Source organism: Podarcis muralis, chromosome 4, assembly GCF_964188315.1.
Source record: "Podarcis muralis chromosome 4, rPodMur119.hap1.1, whole genome shotgun sequence".
In the NCBI taxonomy this organism is placed as follows: domain Eukaryota; kingdom Metazoa; phylum Chordata; class Lepidosauria; order Squamata; family Lacertidae; genus Podarcis; species Podarcis muralis.
This window is the reverse complement of record NC_135658.1, coordinates 11470246-11483262: the sequence shown is the minus strand read 5'-3', so window position 1 is coordinate 11483262 and position 13017 is coordinate 11470246. Positions and strand designations below refer to the sequence as shown.

At 47.4% G+C, this 13017-nt stretch overlaps 1 protein-coding gene across 18 annotated transcripts in view; it reads left to right on the top strand.

Moving 5' to 3' along the window:
* TENM4 (teneurin transmembrane protein 4) overlaps positions 1-13017 on the top strand; it is a 625655-nt gene that overhangs the window by 575247 nt on the left and 37391 nt on the right. For 13 of the 18 annotated variants that reach the window (XM_077926940.1, XM_028725942.2, XM_077926946.1 and 10 more), the window contains 3 exons: positions 533-553; positions 4529-4761; positions 6307-6461. In XM_077926940.1, the coding sequence (XP_077783066.1) occupies positions 533-553; positions 4529-4761; positions 6307-6461 (409 nt within the window). The remainder of the gene's footprint in view (positions 1-532; positions 554-4528; positions 4762-6306; positions 6462-13017) is intronic. The other 5 variants (XM_077926945.1, XM_077926943.1, XM_077926942.1 and 2 more) reach the window with 1 other exon arrangement.

Genomic DNA, 13017 nt, shown 5'->3' with positions numbered 1-13017 from the left:
AATGCTCACAGTATGAGGCCTGTTCACACAGCTGTTATTTGCATTCATGAGGACACGGCGGTGAAAGGGGAAAGGTACCCGGTCCACCGTGTGCAAGGAGGGCTGTATGAGTCGTCCCTAAAGCGCCAGGGAGATCCATCTCGAGAAATGACATCTCGAGACGGAGGCGGCCGTGGGAACCGCGGACCCCATGACAACTGCTCTGCGTCCCTCCGTACCTAAGCTGCAACTCCAAAGGCATCCAGGAGATCACTTTCTCTCCTCGCCCCCCCCCCAAAGTGATGGGCAGCAACAACGTACAAGGCAGCTCCTCTGACAAGTAATCTCCATTATGAAATGTATCAGTGTCAGGCTTGCTAAATCTTTATTTATTATTGCCTTGTACAATGTGGTTGTTACTGTCAAGTTTTCAGCCTGCTAATAATGCTTCGGAGCTCAGCCGCTAACCTCTCTCTCTCCTCTCTCTCTCTCTCTCTTCCTCCTCCTCCTCCTCCTGTCTTGTTTTTCTTCTGCTTTCCTGCTCTTCTGTCAGAAATAAAGATTTCAGACATAGGTAAGCCAACAAGCGGACAACCGTCGCTCTCTCTCCCTTCCTCCGTTGCGTGTTCTCTCTCGTTTATTACTTCTTGCCTGTTGAGCTATATGTAGATGGTTGGGTTTTTTTACACGGTGTATTGATTATTTGTCCAATGATATTTTATTGCTAGATGCCACAAAAACACAGAAATTACAGTGGACACTCGGCTTGCAAACGTGATCAGTGCAGGATGCACGTTCGCAACCCTCAGCAGCGCGTCTGTGCATGTGTGGGTTGCGATTCGGCGCTTCTGCGCATGCGCGATTTAGCACTTCTGCACATGCACGACCACCGAAATCCGGAAGTAACCCGTTCCGGTACATCTGGGTTTCGGCGGTCCGTAACCCAAAAAAACGCAACCTGAAGCGTCTGTAACCCGAGGTATGACTGGACAGACGAAACATGCCTTGCAAAGAGCAGTAGAGAAATGCATGCAGGATAACAGCTACTAGCCAAAATGGCTGCCTTCTGCCTCCACTATTGGAGGTGTTTTGGCTCTGAATACCACTTGCTGCCCACCTCAAGTGGAAGGAGTGCTCATGTCTGGCTTTCCATTGACATCTGGTTGACCGTTGTGAGGACAGGATCCTGGACTAGATGGGCCATTGGTCTGCCCCAACAGGGCATTTTTTTATATTCCTAGGTATTTTTCTAAAATCATGCCCAGGACATGCCAAGATGATGTGCTTTCTGCACTTCAATGGTCTTTTCTGCCGGAGAGAAATGTTTGGAAGAGAGATCTCTTACTCTCTGGTAGCAGAGTTAAGCACAATGGCGATTGCTCCAAGCGCGTTAGAACTTGGTTAGATCTACATCTGCCCTCATCCACCCATAAATGGACATTCCCCACAAAAATACCTAGGTTAGAATAAATCACAGAGATTTCAGACTGCTTTTGGGTATCAAAATGTTGCGTTTGTTTACGACGTTGTTGTATGGGAATCTGGATGTCTTAAACCACTCGTGCAGGGAAAGAAATCTGACTTTCCTAGCACAAATAAATATTTGTTGTTGCTGGGGGGGGTTAATCCTATGGGGGGGTGTGTGTGGTGCTTGTGTGCCTATTGAGACATAAGTGGGAAAATATTTTCAAGGGAGGCCCGTCCCACCGAAGCCCCGCTTACTGGGGTTGGGTGGTAGTGACTTCCAGCAAAAATTTGCCAGGGTGGGTAGGGCACCCACAGAGTCGCCGCCCCACAGGATTCTGCCGCCCAAGGCAGCTGGTTCAGTCCACCCCATATGCGGGCCAGACCTGAGGGTTTTTGTCCCCCAAAGTTACATAAAAATGTGGCTCCTTTTCCTTTTTTAAACTCTGCGTTGATTGAAATTTGGTCGGGCAGCCAGATCAAATTAACTCAGGAGGTGGACCTGGCCCGTCGGCTACTACCTGTCCGTCACTTTTCTGAGGTGAAAAATGCTTTTTCTAGAAGGCCGCCAGGGGAGACTTGCCGGCACCTGTCACTCCTCCACACCTGAAGTGGTTAGAGGGGTCACATTGTCCAAATTGTCTGTGTGTCATTGTGTGTAAATCACCGCCGCGGCCTCGTCCAATTTGACGAGAGGCTCCGCGGAAAGTGCTTTTGAAAGTCTTGGAGGCGAACGAGGTGCTGGGGAATGTCAGCCGGTGGTTATTAATGCCTCTCCGGCCCACCTCCGGTGATTAGGAGCCGCTCAAGAGCTGACTGACATTCAGCCGAGCCTTGCTGGAGAAGAGCGGCAAACTCTTGGGGGCCTGATAAAAATGGATGGCGGATTCCCACAGGGCACCTTTCCCCCAACACACACACACACACACAAAGTGGATTCTCAGGTTGAGTGACGGGCAGGTAAATGAAATAATACCCTGCCAGTTAGCTGTCATCGAGAAGGAATACAGATGGAGCCCCAACTGCCATCCCGAGTCGCTGAAGGTCAGAGTATTTTATTTAGCAAGAATCAGTGTCATCGTGCGCAGATGAAATCTGCTCAGACTTTAATAAGGTAAAATCACAGGGGGATATTCTGGGATAAATCAGATAGGTCTTCCCACAAACACCCCTCTCTTCTGCCCGCTCTATGGAAAAGGTACTAAGTTAATTCAATAGGCAGGGCAGAAGAGCGAGGTATTATTATATATATATTTTTACAAATTGAGGGATGCCGAGCATTTGGGAGAGAGGTGAGAGAAAAGGGCAAGGTTATGTAAAATGGCCGTTTCTAGCAAGGTGCATGGCCTGAGACTTGAATGAGCCAGGTGGGACGCTAGCTAGGTAAGTAATTTGCAACATGTTCTTTGGGTGGGTTTTGTTTTTGTTTTTACAAAGTTAAGGCAGTGGCCGGACTTGCATGCCATGATAGGCCAGGGTCCCTGACTGAGGCTTCATCTGCACTATAGATTTAAAGCAGTATCATGGCACTTTCAACAGCTGTGGATTCCTCCAAAGCAGGGATCAGCAAACTTTTTCAGCAGGGGGCCGGTCCACTGTCCCTCAGACCTTGTGGGGAGCCGGCCTATATTGGGGGGGGGGGTTGGGGGAGTGAACAAATTCCTATGCCCCACAAATAACCCAGAGATGCATTTCAAATAAAAGCACACATCCTACTCATGTAAAAACACCAGGCAGGCCCCACAAATAACCCAGAGATGCATTTTAAATAAAACAACACATTATACTCATGTAAAAACATGCTGATTCCTGGAGCGTCTGCGGACCAGATTTAGAAGGTGATTGGGCCAGATCCAGACCCCGGGCCTTAGTTTGCCTACCCATGCTCCAAAGAATCCTTGGAACTACGGTTTGCTAAGGGTTCTGAAAGTCACTGGGAGACTCCTGTTCCCCTCAGTAAAGGACTTATCCACACTTAATCTTTGTCCCGTATTTCTAGGCACAGGTTTGAGCTTCCCTGCCACTTTCCCTGCAAAAACCTGAATTGCCATTTGCTCCGATTCAGCAGGAGAGATCAGGCTTTCTTGGGGAAAGTGGTGGGGTTAAACAAACCAAAACCAAAAAAATAACACGCTTGGAGATGAACCAGGAAAGTGTGTATCTGTGCCTAGCAAAATGTGAGACGTCAGGTAAGTGCGGATGAGCCCATAATCTACAATTCTCAGAGATCTTCAGAAAGAAGGTTGGAGCAGGGAGGCTGGTTTCTCAGGGAGCAAAAAGCCACAATCCCAAGTTTGGATGTACAGTGGTACCTCGGGTTAAGTACTTAATTCGTTCCAGAGGTCCGTTCTTAACCTGAAACTGTTCTTAACCTGAAGCACCACTTTAGCTAATGGGGCCTCCTGCTGCTGCTGCTGCTGCACTGCTACTGCGCAATTTCTGTTCTCATCCTGAAGCAAAGTTCTTAACCCGAGGTAATATTTCTGGGTTATCAGAGTCTGAAACCTGAAGCGTATGTAACCCGAGGTGCCACTGTAATAGGAAGCCAGGCATAATCATAGCCTCCTAGTTTGTTTTCACCTTCTTTCTCCAGGGAAAGAGGAAAGTGGAAAGGATCCAACAGCATGCACTAATATAATAATAAACCGAGGTTATTGTAATGTGTGAACATAGCCACTGGACTGGGCACTCCACATAACTCTGTGAGCATCTCTGTCTAGTGACATAACCTCAAGGAATGAATAAGGATCAGATCAGAGCTACACCCAAATAAAGTGAGACCTGAATCTCACAAGTCTCACTCTTGTGCCTCAGCTTTCGGGGGGAAGAGTCTGAAAAATAATGCACGGTACATAAGAGCCAAGTGTCAGGGGACAAAAGCTCATTGTTCCTCCTCCTCCAATAATGGGAGCACATTCTGTCTTTGCCCTCAGGCAATGTGCGAGCTTCATTTGACATCGCCCGTATAGCCAAATCTGATTGGCTGCGTGGTGCTGTGACATCATCGCACCTCCAGCGGGATTCCTGATTGTCATCCTGCGAATGTAGGAACAAGTTCAATATCCCGCCTCCTTTGTTTTTGCAGCCATAGCCCCGCTCATAAGTATTACCTGACCACGGACCCCATTTCCGGATCCATCTACCTCTCCGACACCAACAGCCGCCGTGTCTTTAGAATCAAGTCGATCACTGTGGTGAAAGACGTTGTGAAGAACTCGGAGGTGGTGGCCGGAACAGGAGACCAGTGTCTTCCCTTTGATGACACCCGCTGCGGAGACGGGGGGAAAGCGACGGAGGCCACGCTCACAAACCCTAGGGGTAAGAGGGGCGGCTGTTCCCTAGGGGTAAGAGGGGCGGCAGAATGCGGTGGCTTCGATACAGGCAGTTTTGGGTTGACCTAGGAAGTTCAGGTTATTTTACTTTTAAAAAATGGGGTGACCCAATGCCTTTGATCTTTAGCTGGCAGCCATGCAGGTGTAATTTTAGTCTGTGTATGTCAAGCGCTCAGCCAAGCAGAGTTTGTCCACTTTCGAGTTATCTCGTCACTACGTGTAAAACAGTTGCTGCAAAAGTCCTTATCCCAGCCTTCCAGGAAGTGGGTGAATCTTTTAGGCTGCCTGCAGGCCAACCTTGACAGGTGGGAGGGGCAGCCCCACCTGCCAATCACATGACATCATGTGATTGCGCCGTAGTTCCCTTGAGCCGTAGTTACGAAGTGCCTGACAGCCATGCATTGATGCCAAACACATTTTTGGAACAAGCATGCATTTGTGTGTGTTTTTGAGTGTGGATAGATAGATAGATAGATAGATGATAGATAGATAGATGATAGATAGATAGATGATAGATAGATAGATAGATAGATAGATAGATGATAGATGATAGATAGATAGATAGATAGATAGATAGATAGATAGATAGATAGATAGATGATAGATAGATAGATAGATGATAGATAGATAGATAGATAGATATAGATAGATAGATAGATGATAGATATACAGTGGTGCCCCGCAAGACGAATGCCTCGCAAGATGGAAAACCCGCTAGATGAAAGGGTTTTCCGTTTTGGAGGTGCTTCGCAAAACGAATTTCCTATGGGCTTGCTTCGCAAGACGAAAATGTATTGCGAGTTCCTGCAGGGTTTTTTTCCTTCCCTCCCCCCTTTTTCCCAAGCCGCTAAGCCGCTTAGCAGCTGATCCGCTAAGCCGCTTAACAGCTGATCCGCTAAGCCGCTTATCAGCTGATCCGCTAAGCCGCTTATCAGCTGATCCGCTAAGCCGCTTAGCAGCTGATCCGCTAAGCCGCTTATCAGCTGATCCGCTAAGCCCACTAAGCCGCTAATAGCGCTAATCCGCTAATGGGCTTGCTTCGCAAGATGAAAAAACCGCAAGACAAAGAGACTTGCGGAACGGATTCTTTTCGTCTTGCAAGGCACCACTGTAGAGGGACGCAGGTGGTTCTGTGGGTTAAACCACAGAGGCTAGGGCTTGCTTATCAGAAGGTCGGCGGTTCGAATCCCCGCGACGGGGTGAGTTCCCATTGCTCGGTCACTGCTCCTGCCCACCTAGCAGTTTGAAAGCACATCAAAGTGCAAGTAGATAAATAGGTACCACTCCGGCGGGAAGGTAAACGGCGTTTCCATGCGCTGCTCTGGTTCGCCAGAAGCGGCTTAGTCCTGCTGGCCACATGAGCTGTACGCCGGCTCCCTCGGCCAATAAAGTGAGATGAGCGCTGCAACCCCAGAGTCGGTCATGACTGGACCTAATGGTCAGGGGTCCCCTTTACCTTTATAGATATAGATATATATAGTGAATTTCTTTCTGCGCAGTTATCCAAGCTGGGTTTGTTTCCTCTTTGCAGGCATCACAGTGGACAAATTTGGGTTCATCTATTTTGTGGATGGCACCATGATCCGGCGCATCGATCAGAATGGGATCATCTCAACGGTGCTCGGTTCCAATGACCTAACATCCGCCCGGCCTCTGAGCTGTGACTCAGTCATGGATATCTCCCAGGTATTTAAGGCCTCTTCATTCCTTCTCCACTGTCAAAACTGTGCGTCATCTGCCACGGCAGAACTTCTCCATCTCTTGTCTGGCAAGCCAATTACCTTTTCCTCCTCCAGGCACCTCTTCCTTTCAGGCTGCGCTGCCTCCCCACGTTCTGTTACAGCACCTTCTCGCTCAGAAGTTGGAATGTTTATGCATATTCTGTCGTCACCGTTTAGTCATTGAGGCAATGTGCAGAGTGTGATTAAAAACAACAACTAAAAAGCAATTCAGAACAACTCCCCAAAAAAATACAACCAAACAGAATATACGTTTTTTTAAAGAAGATACAAAAAATTGAGGTTTTTCATCCAGCTGGAAAATCTTACTGATGCAGAGAAAAAACAGATACTGAGCACCTGTCATGTATCGACAGGAATGCTTTTTCACATTTGCATTTGCAGCAGGCTTCTGACATCTTAGGAACCTGTAGGAGAAGCTTTCCTACAGACTGCAGTTAGTCACCTTCTGAGTGTATAAAGCAAGGCATCCCCAAACTGGGCCCTCCAGCTGTTTTGGGACTACAATTCCCATCATCCCTGACCACTGGTCCTGTTAGCTAGGGATGATGGGAGTTGTAGTCCCAAAACAGCTGGAGGGCTGAGTTTGGGGGTGCCTGGTATAAGGTCTTGAGCTACGTAACACCTTTTATGTTAATATCAAAATCCTGAACTTGGCCTGGCAGCAGATTGCCAGCCATTGCAAATACCGCAAGCGAGGTGTATTTGCACCAGTGATCTGCCCTAACTGGCCTGCAGACAGCCCCCAAGAGCAGCCCCACATTGCAGTCATCTGACCTTGAGGTTGCCAACGCATGGGCAACTTTGGTCAAGCTATTGCGTGGCATCACTACAGCTCAATAGGAAATTCTTCCGCAAAGGTTCTCTTGGGCTGCCGCAGCTCTGCTCATTCCAAAGTATCCACCACAAATAAATCCTCTTCATTCCTGTCTCCGATGCAACCTCGGGGAATTCACGACCTTCCAATATCTTCATTTTTGGCCTGCACTGAAATCAGCATTCTGCAATGTTTTTGGGAAGAAGATACACAGGAACTCTCAAGCCGCGGTGCCCTCAAACTGCAGTAATGTAGGGGTTTCCTGCTGTATCATCACACATTTGCAGTCTGGAAAACTGGATTATCCGACTGAGTGCAGAGGTCTTTTGGGAGGGGAAACGGCCTGACTTTGTCTCCTTATTCTCAATCCACTTCCTGTGTTCCAACCTGGGCTTTAAATGTCCCTTTTGACCGTAAGCGCTCTGGACAACGTCTTCATCACATCGGAACAGCAACTGGCACGCGGTATGCACACAATCAATATCGTGGAACTGGAGACCTGCAAATATTTTGCTGGCTGTGTTAAATCCATATGCATTTTTATTTCCTTTCCTTAAGTTTCTCTTTTACCTGCATGACCCGTTTGGCTTCCTGTCCCCTAGTGCTCATGAAGTTGTTGTTGTTTAGTCATTTAGTCGTGTCCGACGCTTTGTGACCCCATGGACCAGAGCACGCCAGGCACTCCTGTCTTCCACTGCCTCCCGCAGTTTGGTCAAACTCATGCTGGTAGCTTCGAGAACACTGTCCAACCATCTCGTCCTCCGTCGTCCCCTTCTCCTTGTGCCCTCAATCTTTCCCAACATCAGGGTCTTTCCCAGGGAGTCTTCTCTTCTCATGAGGTGGCCAAAGGATTGGAGCCTCAGCTTCTGGCTTAGATGAGCCTTTTGCAGCTGCCTTCTGACTTTATCCCCATTTCCTTTGCCATCTAAGCCCCCTGTCTTTTACCACCTGCCTTCCAGTCTTGTAAGAGGATTCATCTCAAGCCATTTCCCTTTTCCAGCCACTGAACTGCTTGGTCAACGTTCCGCCCTCAGAATATGAGCATTCTCTGACATCACTGCAGCTCAGCCAATGGCTAAGAGACTACTGCAGTTGGCAATTTGTGTCAGAGAGAGAGAGAGAGAGAGAGAGAGAGAGAGAGGAATCAATAAATGATAGTATAGCCCAATGGTTGCCATTAATTTAATTTGATTTTGAATTGATTTTAAAATGAATTCATTTTAGAATGCTGTGTTGCTTTTATTGTTGTTAGCCGCTCTGAGCCCGGCTTTGGCTGGGGAGGGCGGGATATAAATAAATTATTATTATTATTATTATTATTATTATTATTATTATTGTTGTTGTTGTTGTTGTTGTTATTATTAGGAGTCAGCATATACATCGCAATGCAGCCTAAATTCAAAATGGCTTCAGGTCTGCCATTACATACACAACTCATTTGCTCATCGGAAGTACTTTTTCTTTCCGTTTGTGTTGGAGACTTCCTAAATTGGACACAGCACATTTTGGAGTGGGACTGGTTCAAATTAATATCTCAGAAACAGTGGTTGAAGTCTGTTCTGCCCAAATTATCAACAGCAGGAAAACGAAGAATCTTGAATTGCTTCAGATTGCAAATGGCTTTCATGCTGGGCTTTTTCAGTCCAGCTGCTCAATTTTTATTTTTATTTTTTTATATAGGGAAAAAACCTATTTTGACACCTGCATTTCTTAGCACAAGGTAGGCAAACTGCTGCTGCTCAGGGCTTGGTTTTCAGGGACACTGTCCGTCCCGATAATCAGCACCAGCCTGGAGCCATAACCTCTAAATCTGCCAGGGGTTGCACGCTTCAAATAATTATTATTACGGCTTGGGGGATGAAACTTTGTTCTGCAGAACCACAGCTCCTAGCTGGGAAGCTTGAGCACTGTAAGTTAGGCACAATGGAAGTCAATGGGGTTTTTTCTTTTCTTTCCACAACCACCCATGCAATTTCCAGGCATCCACCTGGCACCTCTTCCTTTGCTTCTTTCTCCCCCTAATTTGAAAAGATTGCTCCCGCTCCATTGTGGCAGCTACCCCACCGTCTGCCATTTATGAGCGGGATAAAAATTACAGCCCTACAAAAGTCACCTGCCTGGTGGACCAGAGGTAAAGTTTGATTGTTTAAAAAAAAAATCTGTCTTGGCGAACATTGTGGTTTCCTTTCTGCAAGCAGGGGCCTGATATATACTTAGACCTGCGATTTCCTCCACCATCTCTCCACTCAAACTAGATTATTATTTTTTAAGTCCTCTTTAAAAGCACCACCAAACTACAGTGGTACCTCGGGTTACAGGCGCTTCAGGTTACAGACGCTTCAGGTTACAGACTCCGCTAACCCAGAAATAGTACCTCAGGTTAAGAACTTTGCTTCAGGATGAGAACAGAAATTGCACGGCGGCGGCAGCGTGAGGCCCCATTAGCTAAAGTGGTACCTCAGGTTAAGAACAGTTTCAGGCTAAGAACGGACCTCCAGAACGAATTTCTGTATTTTTTGCTCTATAAGTCGCACCTAGTTTTTAGAGGAGGAAAACAAGAAAAAAAATATTTTGAATCTCAGAAGCCAGAACAGCAACAGGGATTGCTGCACAGTGAAAGCAGCAATCCCTCTTGCTGTTCTGGCTTCTGGGATAGCTGCGCAGCCTGCATTCGCTCCGTAAGACGCACACACATTTCCCCTTACTTTTTAGGAGGGGAAAAGTGAGTCTTATAGAGCAAAAAATACGGTACGTTCTTAACCCGAGGTACCACTGTACAGCTTGTTTAGTTATCTGCTGAGCCTTTGGAATGGCTGCCTCTAGACCTCCTCGCACCAGCCCAGCTAGAGAAGGTGCCCAGGGAATGTAGCACAATAATAGCTCTGATGTGGCCTAACTTGCCCATTGATCCTTTCTTCTTTCCCCACAGTAGCCAGCTTTGAGGGAATCCCACAGCAGGAGTGCCAACTTGGCCCTGCAACTGTGGGTACCCGGGACCATGGGTGCCATGCAGCGTGCACTGAAACTTGTGGGTTCCCGGCCCCTTCATGGGGAATTTTGTGGGTGCTCAGGCACCCAGAGCTGAAAGGTCCATGAACAACCATAGTTTAGAGGTCCCGGGCCCTAAGGAAGTCAGACTATCCTCCACCAGGGCCAGGGCCTTTTCAGTGATGGCTCCGACCTGGTGGAATGCTTTGTCCCATGAGACTAGCGCCCTTCAGGATTTAACCTCCTTCCATCGGGCCTGTAAGACAGAGCTATTCCGCCTGGCGTTTAATTTAAATTCAGCCTGTTCTTCTGTTTCCCTTCTCTTCCCTCCCCCTCCCCTTTTATGAAGATCACCCGCTCTGAGACCCCACAGCTAATTCTCCCCTGGCCTCCTCGCTGGCCCAAGTAGGACCAATTCAGCCAGCTAGCCCTGGGGATTATCTAAAGCTTATTTCCCCTAAATTTTGAATTTTATTGTTATTCATGTTTTTATACTGTATTTTATGCTGCTTTTATAATTAAGTGTTTTAAATTTGTTGTTAGCCGCCCTGAGCCCCGTTTTTGAACTGGGAAGGGCAGGGTATAAATAAATTATTATTATTATTATTATTATTATTATTATTATTATTATTATTATTATTATTAGAGTTGGCACCTATGTCCCAAGCTATGGCAGTAACAGCACACCTCTGTTTGCTTGCCGCCTGGCAGATAGTGTTATTTAGAGATATACTCTCTTGGGATGTGGGGGTTCAGCTAACATGGCTAAATAGCTGTTGATAGACCCCTCTGTGGATTTATCCAGCCCCCTTCATCTATGCCAGCAGCCATTTGTCGGAACATACACAATGTTGCATGCAATTCCCCCTAATGTAATTCACTTTTGTATGTTATATATATGCATGCTAACGGGCCAATGGATTGAGGTTGAATCCTGACAAGACAGAAGTACTGTTTTTGGGGAACAGGAGGCGGGCAGGTGTGGAGGACTCCCTGGTCCTGAATGGGGTAACTGTGCCCCCTGAAGGACCAGGTGCGCAGCCTGGGAGTCATTCTGGACTCACAGCTGTCCATGGAGGCACAGGTCAGTTCTGTGTCCAGGGCAGCTGTCTACCAGCTCCATCTGGTACGCAGGCTAAGACCCTCCCTGCCCGCAGACTGTCTCGCCAGAGTGGTGCATGCTCTAGTTATCTCCCGCTTGGACTACTGCAATGCACTCTATGTGGGGCTACCTTTGAAGGTGATCTGGAAACTACAACTAATCCAGAATGCGGCAGTTAGACTGGTGACTGGGAGCGGCCGCCGAGACCACATAACACTGGTCTTGAAAGACCTACATTGGCTCCCAGTACGTTTCCGAGCACAATTCAAAGTGTTGGTGCTGACCTTGAAAGCCCTAAATGGCATCATACCTGAAGGAGTGTCTCCACCCCCCATCATTCAGCCCGGACACTGAGGTCCAACACTGAGGGTCTTCTGGCAGTTCCCTCACTGCAGGAAGTGAAGCTACAGGGAACCAGGCAGAGGGCCTTTTCGGTAGTGGCACCTTCACTGTAGAACACCCTCCCATGAGATGTCAAGGAAATAAACAACTACACAGCTTTTAGAAGACATCTGAAGGCAGCCCTGTATCAGGAAGCTTTTAATGTTTGACATTTTATTATTTTTTATATATTTCTGCAAGCCGTCAAAAGTGGCTGGGGAAACCCAGTCAGATGGGCAGGGTATTATTATTATTATTATTATTATTATTATTCCAACTGAACTTTAGGAAGCTTTGTGATGCATCATATTTCCCCAGCTCCCAAGCTTTCCCCAACTCCATCTCATCACTGGATGTGTTTTGAAAAATGCATACAATACGTCTTCTCTATATAGTCCTTGCAAAAGCTTTTAGAAGCAGCCATCTGGAGCCCAGGCTCCCATTCTTCCTTCTTTCAAAGGCGAGGGACCCGTTTTCGAGTCGCCCGCTTGCATCTCGCAGATGCTGGCGAGAGGTCTCTTTAAAACCACCCCGGTTAGGGAACTCTCCCTTCTTTCATCCTATAAAGCCGCTCTCGAGGTCTCTTCAGTCAGAGCCCCTCAGGCAGTGAGGGACCAGCAGCCATAAAATATTTAGCCGTCGTTGTTGACAAGGAATTGGTTTTAAGAAAGGGGGGGGGACTGGAATTCCCTTGCCGTTTCCGAATAAACTTACATTCTTGATGCTAACTCAAGGTTGCAAGCGTAGTAGCAGGCGCTCAGAAGGCTGTCGGCAAGGCAGAGAGGCATGCATTATTGAAGGGGAAACCACAAGCTGTCATGTTTTACTACAGGAAGGGTTAAGGAGGGCCAGGAGCCAAAAGGGAGGAAAAAAAGAGACCAGATGCAGCTTTGTCGGTGGCCTAGTTCCCACCAAGGCAGTAAACCTAAGTTGTTGGGGGGTACCATTTCAGAGTATAGGTAGGACTGATCTCTCGTCTACCTGAAGGGATGGTGGTCTCCATCTCTCTCAATCTCTCTCTCTCTCTCTCTCTCTCTCTCTCTCTCTCTCTCTTAATGGCTCTGTCACTGCCAAAGAAATATAATAAACAAATTGAAAGAGAACCTACCCAAGTGACGCTGACACAAACACCCAACACGTACACTAAGTAGACGAATATCTCTCTCTCCCCCCCTCTTCCTCCCCAACCTTATACAGTGGTACCTCGGGTTAAGA